Source organism: Mauremys reevesii, linkage group 5 (genome assembly GCF_016161935.1).
Source record: "Mauremys reevesii isolate NIE-2019 linkage group 5, ASM1616193v1, whole genome shotgun sequence".
NCBI lineage: Eukaryota > Metazoa > Chordata > Testudines > Geoemydidae > Mauremys > Mauremys reevesii.
This window is the reverse complement of record NC_052627.1, coordinates 21,616,692-21,635,897: the sequence shown is the minus strand read 5'-3', so window position 1 is coordinate 21,635,897 and position 19,206 is coordinate 21,616,692. Positions and strand designations below refer to the sequence as shown.

Here is a 19,206-nt window from a genome sequence, read left to right as displayed (position 1 = left end):
GATGATAGTGTGCAAGTCGAGCAGGTATAGTAGGCAAGTAGGCTTTCTCCCCTTTGTCCACACCCAACGGTGCTACAACTTGACTAAGTTCCAAGGTGGACAGCGCATCAGAAGTGACGCTGTAGGGCCTATTTCTCAAGCATATGAAGATTTTTATATTTTTCATATAAAATGACACATTTAAAATACAGTCACGCCTCATATTATGAAGGCTATAAGCAATCACACTCCAGGATTGATGTGCCACTTGGGCACAGATCACAGCCGTTTCCATCAGCGTTAGTTACTGTTTCAGTGTATGATACCATTAATGGTTTTCCAGTTTTGGAGGGGTATCATGTCAGGGTACCCCAACCACACCTACACCCAGCTTATCTTCCCCATTCAAATGAGGTTCTAGAGTTAGTAAATGGAAGCATTTACAATTAAAAAAATAGAATATTTTAAATAAAAAATGAATTTACACCCAAAGACCCCCAAAATGACTGTAGCCTTCTCAGAGAGCCTGAGCTGAAGGCTTCACATCACTGGAAGATGGGAAGAACAAATGGTGTTTTTCTTTCCTGTCTGAGCTGCTCTTGCCCGGTATAACAAGTCTTCCTTCACCTAATTGCAGGCCATGACTCATCATGTCCCCATAAAAAAAGTCGTCAACCTCATCTTATTTTTATTACCTCCCAACAATTTATAGCCACAGTAGTCACAACCCACACCCTTCCCAATCCACCCTGGTCTTTCCACTGAGCTGTGCATGTTCACTTCCTTTAGTCTCCTCCCATCGGTCACACCCTCTAATCCAGGGGTCGGCAACCTTTCAGAAGTGCTGAGCCGAGTCTTCATTCATTCACTCTGATTTAAGGTTTGGTGTGCCAGTAATACATTTTAATGTTTTTAGAAGGTCTCAGTCTATAATATATAACTAAACTATTGTTGTATGTAAAGTTAATACGGTTTCAAAATGTTTAAGAAGCTTCATTTAAAATTAAATTAAAATGCAGAGCCCTCTAGACCGGTGGCCAGGACCCAGGCAGTGTGAGTGCCACTGAAAATCAGCTCGCGTGCCGCCTTAGGCACCTGTGCCATAGGTTGCCTACCCCTGCTCTAATCCTTTACCCATCTTTGTCATCTTTCCTTGAATTATCTCATTTTCTATTGGTCACTTTGATAAAAACGAAAAGCTCAAAACTTTCCAAGGATGACATCATCAAACTGGAATTGCTTCCTCGTTCTTACAGGGCCGCACCTGTACTCACGCCATTCCACCACAAAAGCACATATTTCCCAATAGCGACATGTTGTGAGCTTGGGCCTAGTCTGCCATCAGCCCCAAACCTTCTCTGTGTTATTGCACTGAAAGTGGCAGTCTCACCCAGCCCATATACCCACTGTCATTCTCACTTCACCTCAATAGGCCAACTCTCTCCTTTAGAGTATATTGTTTTGATGACTATTTCCTCAGATAGAAAATAATCATAACTACCCATAGGGTCCCCCAATGTCTTTAAGTCATTTAAGCAATGTTTAATAAAGCAATTCAAGTCTGGTAAGTTTCACTTTGATCCCTCAACAGAAACAGTCACACTGACTAACAACACACTCACAAGTCTTTTTCTTAAGCAATTTGTCTTCCTTTACCAGCAAGTCACAAATCTGCCCCTAAACCTCTTGTCTACATCTATCCAGTCATCACTCTCTGTCCCACTTTTTGGCCTGATCACAAGTTCTTTAGTCTCACGGCCCACTGCAGCAGTGAAGAAAGTAGGTGACTCCTACTTTATCCCTACAGAATAGCAAGCACAAGAAAGCCATGATTCTTGACCCCATTTGGCTACTTACTTCTTCTCCAGGAAGCTTCCATTCCAACAGGCAGCCGACGACAATATCTGCACAACTTCACTGCTTGGAGGGGGAAGACAAAAGGAAACAGGGGTGCTAATATGAACAGATGTCATGCTACACGTCTGCATATCTCACTTGCTCTTTTACCAACAAGTCTAGTTGTTTCCCTTCTATCCCTTGTATGCAAAAGTATCATCATCACCACCCCTGTATTATAAGTGGGGAGACGGCAGGGTACAGAGGTTTAGAGACTTCCTCAAGGTCACATGACAAGTTTTTGGCAGAGATGGGTTGGCACTACCTCCCTTCACTTACAATGCTTTCCCTAGGGCACCCACATTGGAGAGGGAAGGGATTTTTAAATCAGACTGTTCAAAATTCCTTGCTTCTTTTTGTGAACTCCACTCTTGTGTTAAAAGATTCTTTCTTTAGAATCCAATGCCCCCATCCCTTCAGTTAGGATCTGAGAAAGCTCTGACACATCTTCCTGGTTTTGCTATTCCTGATATAAATTATGAATTGGTGCTGGTTTAGACAAAAAGAGAACATCCCAGGTTTAAGAACAAACAGTAACTGAAGTTCAAACATAGTGTGTGTGTGATGCATAGAAATTCTGCTGAGACTTGGGTGATGCATCATTTGAGTTCAGCCCTTAGATTTCTATACCACTTTCAGAACAAACTTTGTGCAATAATCAGAGTAGACCATGAGTAGTGAACTGTACCTAAATACCTTTTGTTTCTTTGTTTGTTTGTTTTTAAAAGGGTTGTATCTGAACAAAGTTTCCTAAAAGCTGAATTCTCACCTACTGGCCTTTCCTTTTGATATGAGCGAGACCCAAACTAGAAAATGCTGCTAAGTTCTAAAGCACAGATGCCAACAAAACAATTAAAGAAAAGCTTGTAAAACAAAAGTGGCTTGTCCAATAACACCTACTTGACGGAATTAGAGTTGTTCCGTTCTAATAGCTTTTGTTTCCAAACGTCTATAGTTTCATCATTTATTAAACAAGTGTAACGTAATTGATTTATGGTCCGGAAATCATCAGCAGGCAAGGAATTCTGTGAGAAGATACAGATCTCAGGATTTAAGGAGAAGACACATAACACGTTTCTTTGGGGTGGATTGATAATAGGGCTGCCACACCATTTACCATCCCAAAGGCATCTCTCAACCACCTCCAAAGGAGAAGATACTCCCAAACAAAACTAAAAAGGGAAAGAGGGAAAAGAAAAAAATTGAGAATTTGATTTCTGACACAGTGCCAAAGGCCATTTCAAAGTCACCACTGACAAGTATAGATTGGGTGGACTCAGGGGACTGGTTTTATAACAGTGACTGTGTGATTTATTATTTATATAGCTCCAAAAGGATGCTTGACACTTTAAGGCACCCATCTCTGAGGAAATGAGGGGGAAAAAGTCACCTAAAGCCTCCCCATCCCCTGCCTATCACCACTGTAGATCTCTATATTCGGTGGTCACAAAACTTCATGATGAGCTTATGTTGGCAGACCATCAGCATGCTCACTGTGTGGCCCTAAGCTCACCAACCACACAGTAGGGACCCCCGTTCTACGACTGACAAATATCCCTCTTTTGAGTTTGCACAGCTGCTAATCAGACAGGCTAACCCTGCTTCCTTTCAGAACTGATGCTACCTATGTGAATTCAACAGCAAAGTAAGAAGAGACACATTCCCCCCCCTCCACACACACAGACACCCTCTTGTAGAGAAGAGACAAAGCATTCTTTGCTTACCTCAGATTTGGAGCAAAGTACAAAAGTCCGGTCTCCTCCACAGAAGATGTGTTTAACAATGTGATATTTAAAGGCATCTATTGAAGAAAGAGTTACAATCATGCTACAGATCAATCAACACAAGTTTCCTACTTCTTTCAGCTATGGACCTATATTGCCTAAGGCCCTCTGCACCCTCAACTCCGACTGAGGTCAATGGGAGGGAAAGCATTCATCACCTTGTTAGCAGATGCCCTGGGCTTGGCCCTTTAATATAGAAGGGGGCATAAAGACTCCACTTTCATATCAGAAAAGAAACACCATGACGTGCAAGAAACACTCTTTACAAAAGCAGCAAAGAGTCCTGTGGCACCTTATAGACTAACAGACGTTTTGGAGCATGAGCTTTCGTGGGTGAATACCCACTTCGTCGGATGCATGTAGTGGAAATTTCCAGGGGCAGATATATATATATGCAAGCAAGAAGCAGGCTAGAGATAATGAGGTTAGTTCAATCAGGGAGGATGAGGCCCTCTTCTAGCAGCAGAACTAACCTCGTTATCTCTAGCCTGCTTCTTGCTTGCATATATATATCTGCCTCTGGAAATTTCCACTACATGCATCCGACGAAGTGGGTATTCACCCACGAAAGCTCATGCTCCAAAACGTCTGTTAGTCTATAAGGTGCCACAGGACTCTTTGCTGCTTTTAGAGATCTAGACTAACACAGCTACTCCTCTGATACTCTTTACAAACCTCACCTATTTGCAATTAGTCACAATTAAATGCAATTGACCATCCCAACAATGGGGTGGGGCGGGGCAGGGAAGGGGGGTTATATAGGAACTTAGGCCCAGATCCTACAACTTGAGTCAGACAGGTGGTCCCTAGCACCTGCACGGAGCCTACTGCAGGATCAGGGCCTATATTTTTGTATCTTTTGGCCACTGAAGGCAATGGTTAAAACACTCCGATTTGAATGGCGCAGGATCAGCAAGTAAGTGACACAATGTACGCATTCCAAAGTGCTTGGACCTGTTCGCTAGAACTGTCTAACTAATTCTGACAAGAATGATACTGGTATTTAAAACTAGTTGTCTTGGCCAAAGTTGTGACGACTGTCTCAGATCTTGTTATAGCTGTGAATACTCCTAATGTCATGCTGATTTTCACATTTATGAGAATTTCCTATTTATCAAGTGAAGAGCACTCTTTAAACAGTGAGACCTGAAATGTAGGGTTTGGTTCATTTTTTAAAGTCCTTAAAAATGTTTAATATTTTTTCTGCTCCCTTATTAATATTTACAAAAACTGACTATACAAGGCAAACCAGTAAAACTGATTATACACAAAGTGCTGTTTAATGGACAGAGTAATTTAGCTTTAAAACACAGGAAAAAATATAATTGTGTTAACTTATTTTTTAGTTTTTGTAATCCTACATGTTACTTGCAGCTTTAGTACGTGGTTTTCAGACAGAAATGTGATTTTCAAGTTGATGGCCTCTGTTTAAATAAAATCCTGATACAAATAGCTGAAAACCAGAAATATTAATTGGGATAAAGAAAATCTGGTATTACTTTAATGATAGCAATGAGGGGAATATAAACTTTCATTGTAAGTATTCTGAGATGGCACAGGGCAGGGTCCATTTTAGTTAGGAAAAGTTTTTATACCTAGATTTTTAGAAATCAAATCTGAAATTACATCCAGCTGCTCTCGGACTTAGATTCAAATGTTATGAGCTGACTTCAAAGTTCATTTGTGACCACTTGGATGTCATCACCCCTTTCAGATGAACAGGAGATTCGTTCCAACAGAGGAGCACGCTTGGCCAAATTTATGAACTCAGGCCCTGACCCAAAGGCCACTGAAATCAACGGGAACCTGTCCACTGACTTCAGTGAGCTTTGGATCAGGCTTTACAATGATAAAGATCAATCCCCATCCCATGTTTTACCAACTAAAATTACAGCTACTTTTGAATTTTAAAATAAAAACCTGTCAATTATTTTGTTGTAATGTTATAGAGAAAGCCAATATGATGTCTATGGAGAGAAAAATCCCCATTCCCTAAGTACGATGGAATGGTTTCCCAGCAGTCAGCCACTGAACAACTTATCAGTGTTTCACCAGTGGCACAGAGTGGCCCAGTCGAAGGCTCAGCACTGCCATGCAGAAGATGAGAAAGGCACAAATTAATTCCCAGGGTCCTCCCAGTTATGTGGTTTTGTTGTTTGCAGTTTCACTCTAAGGCTATGTCTATTTAAAGTGCAAAATGTCCCTTTTTTGCGCTAAAGCCGTGGGAGCGGTTAATGAATTTTTGCACCAAAACAGGAGCATTCAGCCATGCTAAAGTGCGACAGAATTCCCTATGCTAATGTGAGGAATGTGGATACCGAAGACAGATGGGACACAACTGGAGCCCTATGCACAGCACAGTGTGAAAACACCTTCATGAGAGGCATACAGCTCTTCCCACTGTTCTTTTTGCGCTGTTGTGAAAGTGAAGACACATTCTACCAGTGTAAACACGTTTTGGCCTCCAGGAGATATTCCATAAGTCCAAAAGTGACCATTCTGGCCAGCATCTCTGCTGCTCTGATGCCAGGTAAAAGGACTCTGCCCCTCCCCCTGTAAGCCCCAGGAAGTTTGAAACTCCCTTTCCCTTTGCTTGTAGATGTGGCGGGGAAAGCAGCCAGACAGCAGGGGGGGTTAAAAAAAATGCCACAAAAGAAACAAGGAAGTAATGGGGCTGCTGGGACATGAAGCAGTAGGGTGACCAGATGTCCCGATTTTATAGGGACAGTCCCGATATTTGGGGCTTAGTGTTATATAGGTGCCTATTACCCCCCAGCCCCGTATCGATTTTTCATACTTGCTGTATGGTCACCCTATGAAGCAGTGCAGCATGGGTGGGAGGGATAGCTTAGTGGTTTGAGCATTGGCCTGCTAAACCCAGGGTTGTGAGTTCAATCCTTGAGGAGATCACTTAGGGATCTAGGGCAAAATCAGTACTTGGTCCTGCTAGTGAAGGCAGGGGGCTAGACTCAGTGACCTTTCAGGGTCCCTTCCAGGTCTATGAGATAGGTATCTCTCCATATATAGATCTCATTGTTATAGAGGGACACTGAGCAGAGACCCAGAATGCCTTCCACTCACCCCCTTCCCACAAGACTTATCGAGAGAGCTGCACTGTGGGATCGCTGCTCTCTTCTGCAATGGAAGTGCTGCTAGTGTAAACACTCTCTGACACCTGAGGAATTAAGCAAGTACACAAACCAGCACTTTACTTTCACTGGTTCCCTATCACCAGTGAAACTTACAGCACAAAAACTATGCAAGTGTAGACATATCCTTAGTCAAATGCAAAACATCTTTAGCTCATTTCAGCCTGTGCTTGTCTCTTTGCGATGCTACTCCGTATCACACACAAAAACAGAACACTTACCAGCTCTACCTGCGAGCTGCCCATTATGAGCCACCCAGTGACCTTTCACTGGAGATGGGCATTTAACATTGCATATGTGTCCAGTTCCCAGCTGGCCTTTTGTTCCGCAGCCGAATGCATAGATCAGTCCTGAAGAAGGCACAAGGGCTAGAGTGTGCTGTCTGCAATGAAGACAGTTGCAATGTTTGTGCCAAGTTTAAATAATATTTTTTTCAAAAGCAGACTAAAAACTAGCCATGAAAACTATGGGCCAGCACCTCAGCTGGAGTAAATCAGCACAGCTCCATTTCCATCAATAGCAGATTGCTAATTTGCACCAAAACAGGAGCATTCAGCCATGCTAAAGTGCGACAGAATTCCCTATGCTACTGTGAGAAATGTGGATACCTAAGACGAGGGGACATGACTGGAGCCCTATGCACAGCACAGTGTGAAAACACACTCAACCTTTCTCCTAAACACACTTGGATTCATTCCTCAAATGTAATGAGTTTGCTGGTGTTGGCCTAGTCATTGGCAAAGGTCTGCCACATCACAAGGCTACTACAGAATGTAGCATTAGTAACTTACTCTCTTTCGCTGAGCAAGGCTGGAAATAATTAGGGTCAGGAGAGTGCAGCTAGAGACTCTGACTTTCAGGCCAGATGGGACCATCATGATCATCTAGTCTGACCTGCACATTGCAGGCCAACCAACCTCACTAACCCACTCCTCAATAGGGCCATAACTTCTGTCTGAGTTACTGAAGTCCTCAAATCTTGATTTAAAGACTTCAAGTTACAGAGAATCCACCATCTACTCTGGTTCAAACCAGCAAGTGACCTCTGGTTCAAACCAGCAAGTGACCCTGCAGTGGAAGGTGAAAAACCCCAAGGGTCTCTGCCAATCTGACCTGCCAAAAATTCCTTCCTGACCCCACATATGGTGATCAGTTAAATCCTAAGAATGTGGGCAAGACCCACCAGCCTGACACCTGGGAAAGAATTCTTTGTAGTAACTCAGAGCGCTCCCCTTCTAGTGTCCCATCTCTGGCCATTGGCGGATGGGTCATATGCTATTGTAGGCGATCTCATTTCACCATCCCTTCCATAAACTCATCAAGCTCAGTCTTAAAGCCAGTTAGGTTTTTTGCCTTCACTGCTCCCCTTGGAAGGCTGTTCCAGACCTTCACTCTTCTGATGGCTAGAAACCTTCATCTAAAGTCAAGCCTAAACATATTGATGGCTAGTTTATATCCATTTGTTCTTTTGCCAATATTGGCCCTTAAATAACTCCTCTATCTTCCTGGTGTTTACCCCCCTGATGTTTTTATAGACTGCAATCATACCTCCCCTCAGCCTCAGTTTTTTAGGCTAAACAAGCCAACCTCCTTACGTCTCCTCTCATAAGACAGGTTCTCTGTTCTTCTGATCATCCTAGTGGCCCTTCTCTGCACCTGTTCCAGTTTGAATTCCTCTTTCTTAAACATGGAAGACCAGGGTTCCACACAGTATTCCAGAGGAGGTCTCACCAGTGCCTCGTATAATGGTAATAACGCTTTAGGATCCCGTTGGGCTGTTTTTGTATAGGGGGATCTTACACAGCACCAGGCCATAGCATGATTAACAGCCCAAATCAGAACCAATCTCATTTACAGAGAACATTAAAATTCAGACATACAAGAGGTTATAACCTAGTGACCTGTAAGTGTGATCTACAAGGCAGAGAGGTATCTAACCCCTTCATTTGCACCTGAAAAAATAAAAGGGCTATCCTCCACAAGATGAGAGTTGTTCATTCCACACAGTCACTCACCTGCCACAAGCGATCTGGGACACTTCGCTGCCCATTAGCTCCAGAACCCTCCGGGGGTTAACCTCATCATTCATGGAATCGTGGCCAAGCTGCCCGCAGGAACCAGCACCAAACGTGAACACGCCTCCACTCTGTTAGCAAATCAGACAGCCCATGCACCATTTAGTGAGCCATTTCCCGGTAGATCTCTCCGTCTTGTTTCCCCAACCATTCCCCAGCTTAAAGAGAGACAGCACTAGGTATGGAGGTATATGAAAAGGCAGCTTTCACAATTCCTGACAGTGCAATGTCCAGGGAAGCATTTATAAAAACTAAAATGGTCAACTCAACTGCTGGAACTCTCTCTAGGTACTTCTATGCCACACGCGCTGCTCCTTCACCTTCTGTTAACAATCCCAGCTGCTTTCAGATGGTCAAATAGCACAAATGACTAAGACAGCTTCCCCCACTCCTGGATCAGCATCTTTGATGCCTCATAACTTTGGAGTCCACTTCCTGTCCTGGCTGGTGGACGGCAGCTCCACTTTAACTTTCAGGGTATGAGGCAAAGTCCATCTGTTTGGGTGGACCTTTGAGGAGACTGGAGGTGGAAGGCTGTGCTATTTGCTGATGAGCTGCTGGTTTTTTGTGGGCTCTGCCACTGTTTTGCTAAGGTTTGGATTTCATTGTTATGCACTGTGTTTTTGATGTCTTGCCAAGGTACAGTGGGTGGGTGTGAATATAAAACATAATTCAATCCAAATCCAAACCAACAAAAGTTAATGTCTCCACTACAGAAGAGTACAGGGAGCGTGGCTTGGTGATTAATCTTAGAGTAAAGTAAAACAAGATTTCGTACTTAAAGACAATCATGCTGGGGCCAGGAGAGAGAAGAGAGGTGCGAAAAGCCACACGGTTCTTTCCTGATATCACCCACAAAGCTAAACTAAGCAAACCCAGTAAGAAAGAAAGAAGCTAGTAAGGAATTCCTGGATTGATTGGTGCCTTTACCTTTGTCAGAACTGCTGTATGTTCTTCTCCACAGCTGATATAGACGACCTTCTGAGTCCGTAAGAGCTTCACGTGGCAAGGGGACTCTCGGTCTGCATTAGAGACAATGGGAGCAAAGGAGGCAATTCATTGATAAGGTGCTAAAGTACTTGAAAAACTCTCGCAGCCTGATTTTCAGAGGCGATGAGCACCCACAACTCTGACATCAGCAGGAGCTGCAGGTGCTTAGCAACTCTGAAAAAAATCAGACTCTTAAGTGTTTAAATGGCATTTCCCATCTCCAAAGTTTAAGAGCCCTAACTGGAGCCACAGCGTGATCCAGCCATAGTAAGCAGATGAGCAGCTAGGTAATATATTGCCAGAAGACCATGTGAGACAGAGTTAAGTTCTGCAGAGCTGGGACATTCTCAAGGATAACACTGCAGGGGACACAAGAGAAACTTGCAAAGTCACACTCAAGGATACTTTTGTGTTCAAACTGGCAGGGGTAGAGGGTTAGGGTTAGGGAGTTAGAGACTATTTCAGCCCAACTCTAGCTGGAGAAGAAGAGGTTCCTTTGAGATCAGTCATCTGAAAACATGCTGGACAAAGATGACCCCCCAGGGAGCCACAAAGAAATGACTCACGTGGAGAGATTATCCTACAAGGGTGAAAGGATAAAATGAAAGGTATCTACTGGGATGACCAGAGTACCTGAAACCAGTTCAAATGTGATCAATGGAATTTTTTTTGGATGCATTTTCATGTGTAACAATTTCCCATCTACCAATACATTGTTGCTTGTTTTATTGGATAGTGGCCCTGGTTTTAATCTTTGTTCATTCAAGATGGTTACTAGAAGTCTAAATACTAAGAGGGTAAACTAGAGTGCCTGACACGATTGTCATCCCGGAAATTTGGTGGAATGAGGATAATCAATAGGTAAGGCTAAGATTTACTCACGGGTATTTTTAGTAAAAGTCATGAATAGGTCACGGGCAATACACGAAAACTCACGGCCCAGGACCTGTCCATGACTTTTACTAAAAATACCCCTGACTAAATCTTAAGGGGGTCGCTGCTGGGGAGCGGGCATCTGGAGGGGCTGCTGTTGGGGAGGAAGCCGGGGTGGGGGAAATCTGCTTGATGGGGGGGTCACCCTGGGAGGCTGCTGCTGGGGGAGGCTGGGGCCAGCTGTGGCACCCGTTGCTGGGGGCCGCCGGCAGCGGCTGTACCGGCCACCTGGGCACCTCTACCAGGGGCCACCTGGGGAAACGGCTACTCTGGCTGCCTGGGGACCACCGCCGGGGGCTGCCGGCAGCAGCTGCACCAGCCACCTGGGCACGGCCGCCGGGGGCCACTGGCAGTGACTGCACTGGGCCATCTGGGGAAATGGCTATGCCGGCTGCTTGGGGACCGCCGCTAGCAGTGGCTTCACAAGCCACCCAGAGACTGCTGCTCAGGTGGTCCCCGGGTCAACCGCACTGGCTGCTGCTCGTGCAGTCCCTGGGGCTGGCTAGCTGCCTCAGCAGCAGCCGGTGCGGCTGGCCCCTGGGCCACTCCAGCAACAGCTGGTGTGGTTGTCCCTGAGCCCACCTGAGCAGCTGGCCCCAGAGCCAGCTGCTTGGGTGGCCTTGGAGTGAACCACACTGGCCCCCGCTGACATCACGGAGGACGTGGAAAGTAAGGGTATCCGTGACTTCTGCGACCTCCGTGACAAACACGGAGCCCTATCAATAGGACACGGTAATACCAGTGTACAAAATATATAGGCATGACAGAGTAGGTAGCACTGGTGGGGGAGTGGAACTATATGTGAAAGAAAGCAGAGAGTCAAATAAAGTAAAAATCTTAAATGAATCAAACCGAACCATAGAATTTCTATGGATAGAAATTCCATGCTTGAACAATAAGAGCATAGCAATAGGAATATACTACCGACCACCCAACTAGGATGGTGACAATGACTGCGAAATGCTGAGGTTGATTAGAGAGGCTGCAAAGGCCGAAAATGTAATGAAATGGGGGATTTCAATCTCCCCATATTAACTGGCAACATGGCACCCCAGGAAGAGATGCAGATAGAATTTGTAGACACCACAAATGACTGCTTCTTGGAGCAGCTTCTCCTGGAACCATAAAGGGAGAGGCAAGTCTTGATTTAGTCTTGATTTAGTGGAGCACAAGAACTGGTCCAAGAGGTGAATATAGCTGAACCACTTGATAATAGCAACCATAATATAATAATTTTTACATCCGTGCAGGTAACCCACACTACCGTAGCTTTTAGCTTCAAAAAGTGAAACTACACAAAAATAAGGAAGCTACTTAAACGGAAATTAAATGGAACAGTCGGTCAAAAGGGTGAAATGCCTGAAAACTGCATGGACACTATTTAAAAACATCATGAGGTACCAATTAAATGTACACCCCCAAATAAATAAAAACAGTACGAAAACCAAAAAAATGCCACCGTGGCTAAACAGTTGAGTAAAAGAGGAGGTTAGAGGTAAAAAGGCATTCTTTAAAAATTGGAAGTCAAATCCTAGTAAGGAAAATAGAAAGGAGCACAAACTCTGGCGAGTCAAGGCAGGCCAAGAAAGAATTTGCTGAGCTAAGGATACGAAAGCTAACAGCAAAAAAAAATTCAAGTAGATCAGAAGCAGGAAGTCCACCAGTCAGTAGAGTCATAGATCATTCAAGGTGTTAACGGAGCACTCAAAGAAGACAAGGCTGTTGTAGACAAGTTAAACAATTTCTTTGTATCAGTCTTCGCTGCTGAAGATATGGGAGAGAGCCTCACATCTGCACCATTTCTTTTAAGTGACAAATCTGAGGAACTGTCACAGATTGACGTGTCAGTACAGGAGGTTTTGGAACAAATTGATACATTAAAGAGTAATAAGTCACCAAGACCAGATGGTATTCACCCAAGAGTTCTAAAGGAACTCAGATATGAAATTACAGAACTCCTAATTGTGGTATGTAACCTATCGCTTAAATCAGCCTCTGTACCAGGTGACTGCAGGTAGCTATTATAATGGCTAATTTTAAAAAAAGGTCCAGAGGCAAGCCTGGCAAATACAGGCCGGTAAACCTAATTTAAGTACCAGGCAAATTGGTTGAAACTACAGTAAAGAAAAGAATTATCAGACACATAGATAAATAGTATGTTGGAGAAGAGTCAACACGGCTTTTGTAAAGGGAAATCATGCCTCACCAATCTATTAGAATTCTTTGAGACTGCCAACAAGCACGTGGACAAGGGTGATCCAGTGCATAAAGTGTATTTGGATTTTCAGAAACCCTTGACAAGGGCCCTCACAAAAGGCTCTTAAGCAAAGTAAGCAATCATGGAATGAGAGGGAAGGTCTTCTCATGGATCAAGTAACGGGTTAAAAGATAAGAAACAAAGCGTAGGAATAAATGGTCAGTTTTCCCAATGGAGAGAGGTAAATAGTGGAGTCCCCCCAAGGATCAATTTGCAGATAATATAAAATTACTCAGTGTAGTTAAATACAAAGCACACTGAAAAGAATTACAAAGTGACCTCACTAAGCTGCATGACAAAATGGCAAATGAAATTCAAAAGTGATAAGTGCAAAGTAATGAGCATTGGAAAAAATAATCCCACATACAAAATGATGGGGTCTAAATTAACTGTTACCACACAAGAAAGAGATCTTGGAGTCATTGTGGATAGCCCTCTGAAAACATCTGCTCAATATGCAGCAGCAGTCAAAAAAGCTAACAGAAGGTTAGGAACCATTAGAAAAGATGTACATAATAAAGTACAAAATCTGATAATGCCACTACATGAATCTATGTGATGCCCACACCTTGAATACTGCATGCAGTTCTGGTCACCTCATCTCAAAACAGGTATTTTAGAATTGGAAAGGGTCTACAGAAGGGCAACAACAATGAATAAGGGTATGGAACAGCTTCCATTTGAAGAGAGATGAAAAAGACTTGGATTGTTCAGCTTAGAAAAAAGATGATTAAGGTGGTATACGATAGAGGTCTATAAAACCATAAATGGTATGTAGAAAGTAAATGATAGTTACCCCTTTACACCACACAAGAACTAGGGGTCACCTGATGAAATTAACAGGCAGCAGGTTTAAAACAAAGAAAAGGAATAAGAACTTCACACAACGCACAGTTAACCTGTGGAATGCATTGCCAGGGGATGTTGTGAAGACCAAAAGGATAACCGGGTTCAAAAAATAATTAGGTAAGTTCATGGAGGATAGGTACATCAATGGCTATTAGTCAAGATGGTCAAAGAGGCAACCCCATACTCCAAGTATCCCTTTGACGTTTTTTGTAGACAATACCTAGAAGTCTGACTTCTCCGTAACAAACACACAAAACAATACTACAGGTGCTACTGATGGCCATAGCTCAGCATTTTAAGGAAAGATAAATGTCCAGTAGCTGTTTGACTTCAGTGGGAGCAGCTTCATACCCTGCACTCTTGAAAATCAGGCCACCTATTTATACCTTAACTTTAGGCACCTATTTTTGAAATCTTTAGCCCATGTAGTCAACAGGTGGAGAGGGGAGACCTGTGCCGTTCTACAGATTTTTTTTCTATTTGAATTATAACAGAACCATAATGCTTTGTCTGTTCACGCTATGGCCACCATTCTGATGCAAGGCTTAAGGCACGTTGCCCGGCACGACACTTCTATGGATTGTTACAGAGAGACAGAACATTAAATCAGTCAAATACCCTAGTGCTGTGAAACACTTGCAAATGCCTATCGATCATGCTGTTAATGTTCATTAAAAATAATTCACAACGGTTAATTCTTAAATGAGTCACTTACATGAGAGAAAACTTTTAGATCTTATAAAAAACACACATGAAACGCCCCCGACACACCTTTTAAAAATGTGTTCTGCCATTCCTCAAAAGAACAAAAATAAAGGAGATACCCTAAAGCATTAATCACACACCACTATTGTTGAGAGAGAAAGAGAGAAACTTAATAGCTACAGAAGGCAAGCTCTGGGACTGTCTTTTAGCGCAATGGAATGCTCTAGGAACCCTGCTCCATGGGGTTCCTAGGAACAAGAACGGCCGTACTGGGTCATATCAAAGGTCTATCCAGCCCAGTATCCTGTCTACTGACAGTGGCCAATGCCAGGTGCCCCAGAGGGAGTGAACCTAACAGGTAATGATCAAGTGATCTCTCTCCTGCCATCCCTCTCCACCCTCTGACAAACAGAGGCTAGGGACACAATTCCTTACCCATCCTGGCTAATAGCCATTCATGGACTTAACCTCCATGAGGAGCTACCACAATGCTAATAAATAATAATATGGAATGGAGCAGTGGCTCTCAAACTTTTTTACTGGTGACCCCTTTCACATTGCAAGCCTCTGAGTGTGATCCCCCTAATAAAGTAAACATGCTGTTTAATATATTTAACACCATTATAAATGCTGGAGACATGCGGGGTTTGGGGTGGAGGTTGACAGCTCGTGATCCCCCATGTAATGACCTCGTGACCCCTTGAGGGGTCCCGACCCCCCAGTTTGAGAACCCCTGGAATGGAGGATTGACCTGCCTAGACACTGCAGCAATTCCCCAGCACTGATGAGACTGCGCACATATGGCATTGTTCAGGTTAAAGTCATACCTTCAACATTCTTTGCACATTTTCTGTGTAATTTTAAAATACAGGTTTGTATTAGTTAGGTGAGCTGCTAAAAGCTGCAACCTTCTACTTACATGTATGTGAAATGTGGAGCAACTTCATGGCTTTATTTTGCAACATATATAAGTATTATGCATAGATAATATTTTGCAATCTACATTATGAAAATGCAGCATATTATAAAAGGCTGTATGTACTGTATATACACACACTTACATACACGGCAAAACAGAATCATCATTACCTTACCTGCATTGCACAATCAATAGCCTACCTAGTAGTTAAAACATGTATTTAAAGCCACTCAGAAAACATTTAAAGAATGCTGACAGGCTCATCTGCACCTGCAGAAAAACCCCTCTGATATATACACCATACTGAAAATATGTTAACAACAATACCAAGGTGTTCGAGGCTAGGATGGACATGACATTTGCTTTTCTGAAACTTATCCATGCTGCAGACTGTTTGGAGACCAGGCTACAAGCAGCTTTGGCTAGCATGGCTGTCAGGGGAAAAAAAGAGTCATTGCCCACATGCCACCAATAAACAGTTTTACAATACTGTGATAATGTCTATTGCTAATCACTGCAGATTGTATACGTGCTGGCTGCTAGCTTCAACCAACCTAGGGCCCTGATCCTGCAGGCTGTTCCACATGGGTGGATCTCAGCTCCTCCGTGGAGCCCATTGACTTCCACAGGAGTTACATATGCTCAGTGCCACTACAAAAACAATCAGACCACTGATTTAGGTGTCAAAATACAGGCACCCAGAAATGTTTGGCCACTCTCTTTTTGACCTTGCTAATTCCTATTTACATCTGCAGAGAGTTTCCTTCCACTGATGGTATAAAAGTCTCATGGACCCTTAGGGAGGAATCACGTTTCCGTGCTCTCTCCTATAAACCACTTGGTAGAATGATGGATTATTACAAAAAGCAAAGCCATGCTCAGCAATCAGCTCATCCTTCGTTGTTAAGTGTTCCAATACCTTGCTCGTCACTTAAGCCCAGCTGTCCTGAGTTGTTCCTCCCCCAGCCAAACACAGCTCCGGAGAGAGACAGGGCAAAGCTGTGAGCTCCGCCAGCAGCAACCTGAGCCAAGGGGATCCCATCGAGAGATGTGATGCGCTGCGGGCTGGTTTGAGAGGGGCATTCTTTACCCAGGCCCAGCTGGCCATAGTTGTTCTGTCCCCATGTGAAGAACTGGCCGTCTGAAATGAAGACGGACAACTGAAGTTAGTAAGTAAAATCTGCCCAACATCAAAACAAATCTGATAAGCCTGAATAAGAAACAGTGCTTTGGGCTTCAGTGCTACTGAAGGCAGGAGTGGTGACGAAGACGCTACTGGCTACAAAAATGTGCACTATGGAGCTACCAGGTAAAATAATAAATAAAGTGTGTGATTGAATTAGGAGATTCAGCAGATATTATGGTAAAACAGACAGAGGACTGACAGAGTGGAAAACTACTATGGGTTACACGCCGCTAAATAGAAAAGGACACGTGTTCTGCATGCTGAAGAGAAGCACCCAGGAATGCTTTTCCCAATGTCACAACGACTGTAATCATGAACTTTTTTTTTTTTTTTACACAGAGACTGAAAGACTTAAAAAAAAAATTCCAGCTAATAATAATAATTGGAGATATACCTATCTCCTAGAACTGGAAGGGATCTTGAAAGGTTCATCAAGTCCAGCCCCCTGCCTTCACTAGCCGGACCAAGTACTGATTTTTGCCCCAGATCCCTAAATGGCCCCCTCAAGGATTGAACTCACAACTCTGGGTTTAGCAGACCAATGGTCAAACGACTCAGCTATCCCTCCCATTCAGCTGCCCTATAACAGTTAGGCAGTTGGTGTGCTGAGACCATCACTTTTCTTTCTGACCAGAATTCTCTCCTCATGTCCTTGGGCTCCCTCCACCCGCTTGTGGTCTCCAGCGGTTTTCTGTAGTTCATTGCAAGCTCCTTGCGCAGCGCTGTCTCTGTGTTATGTGAGCACATGGAGCATAGTGCCACGGGGCCCTGGCCTCTAAGCACGACCACAACACAAATAATATTATCATTAACAACATAGATTGAATGTGACAGTACCTGCCGCGAGAGCTAGGCAATGCCAATTGCCACAGGAAACCTGCAGTATCGTCTGTTGGTTCAGTTTCTTTATTAACCTAAAGAGGAAAGGTTATTTTAAAAAGTAACCACGCACACACACATACACACACAATACTATTAGACAGAACAAGGAACAAGGGTCTCAAGAGACAGAGGGGGAGGTTTAGACTGGATATTAGGAGAAACTTTTTCACTAGGAGGGTGGTGAAGCACTGGAATGGGTTACCTAGGGAGGTGGTGGAATCTCCTTCCCTAGAGGTTTTTAAGGCCCGGCTTGACAAAGCCCTGGCTGGGATGATTTAGTTGGGGATTGGTCCTGCTTTGAGCAGGGGGTTGGACTAGATGACCTCCTGAGGTCCCTTCCAACTCTGATATTCTTTTATTCTATTATTAGAGTCCATCACATCTTGCCAGCGCACGTGCTCATTCTAAACCAAAACCAATATTTTCCCTGCAACATGTTTCCCCTACAGAGATATATAGTTCTAATTTTGAGGAGATTACAGTTATACCCATTCGGGATACAAAGCAGTGGAGCGGCTAAAAACACCCCTGGACAGTAGAGTAACACCACAGACTTCAACTAGCTTTAATAGAGCCAAGCTAACTTTTTCACTACAGCTGAGCTCTATCATTTGTAGATTACTTAGAACAGCTGGGTCGCAGTGTCTATAGTGCTAGCCTCTGTCAAGCAACTGGTGTTTGCCAGTGTCAATGGGTGGGATGTGCAGTTTATTTCTGTTTACTAGCTAAGGGCTTGCATGGAGAATGGCACAAGGCTCATAAGGTGCAGTTATTTTTTTGAAACACTCAGAAAATGGCACTGAGGGGGTTTCCATTTTTGCTTCCATGATTTTTGTATAACTCTGCTCAATTTACAAGAGATGTTTTCCTAGCAGCCAGTACCATAGAGTCAACCTGACATCTGTGAGCCAAGCTGGAGTCCTTCAGATCATGCATCATCAAGATTCTGAAACTGGAACTTCGTTAACGGTTTTGCTCATGATGCACAATCTAGAAGAGCTTTCAAGGTTCCTCTTCCATCTCTGTATTGGCTCTGCCAGGCTACCAGGAACAAGTAACAGAGAAAGCATATATCTGCCCCTAAAGTAAGGCGTTCTGACTCAATAGGTACAGGGACTAGGTAGCTGGATTAAGGTGATGTTTTTCATCATTTTTCAGACGATACCAAGCTTATTATGCTTTTTAAGACTTTCAGCACTTTGAAATGATAGGAACCAATCAGATTAAACAAATGTAAAAAATGTCAAATGTCAGCATTATCTAAAGATTTCTGAGTAATATTAACTACAGTGCTGATATGGGCAGTTTCATAGTTCCTTATTGAACTGTGATGGGCCATAAACTCAACTAAGTAAAATGAGTGACTAGACAACGCTGCATGAGGTTTTCAAAATCACAGCGCTCCTTCATACATCTAAGTTTAGTTCTCTAGTCTTGAAAGACAGATCCCATAGCACAAGAATTTTTAGGGAGTAAAAGGGTGGTTGGGTGCCAATCAGCATTTTCATTGCATCCCAACTCCTCCCCACGTCTCATACAAAGTTCTAAAATATTATAGCATCAGAAAAAAAAGTACCTGCTAATTTACGCCCCATTTTTCCT

At 43.4% G+C, this 19,206-nt stretch overlaps 1 protein-coding gene across 2 annotated transcripts in view; it reads right to left on the bottom strand.

Moving 5' to 3' along the window:
* Positions 1-19,206, bottom strand: part of HERC3 (HECT and RLD domain containing E3 ubiquitin protein ligase 3) — a 101,519-nt gene that overhangs the window by 47,716 nt on the left and 34,597 nt on the right. Inside the window, exons 4-11 of one of the 2 annotated variants that reach the window (XM_039540447.1) lie at positions 17,560-17,636; positions 16,456-16,677; positions 9,814-9,905; positions 8,824-8,954; positions 7,030-7,190; positions 3,600-3,676; positions 2,776-2,900; positions 1,837-1,899 (exon numbers count right to left, since the gene is read on the bottom strand). In XM_039540447.1, the coding sequence (XP_039396381.1) occupies positions 1,837-1,899; positions 2,776-2,900; positions 3,600-3,676; positions 7,030-7,190; positions 8,824-8,954; positions 9,814-9,905; positions 16,456-16,677; positions 17,560-17,636 (948 nt within the window). The remainder of the gene's footprint in view (positions 1-1,836; positions 1,900-2,775; positions 2,901-3,599; positions 3,677-7,029; positions 7,191-8,823; positions 8,955-9,813; positions 9,906-16,455; positions 16,678-17,559; positions 17,637-19,206) is intronic. The other variant, XM_039540448.1, reaches the window with a different exon arrangement.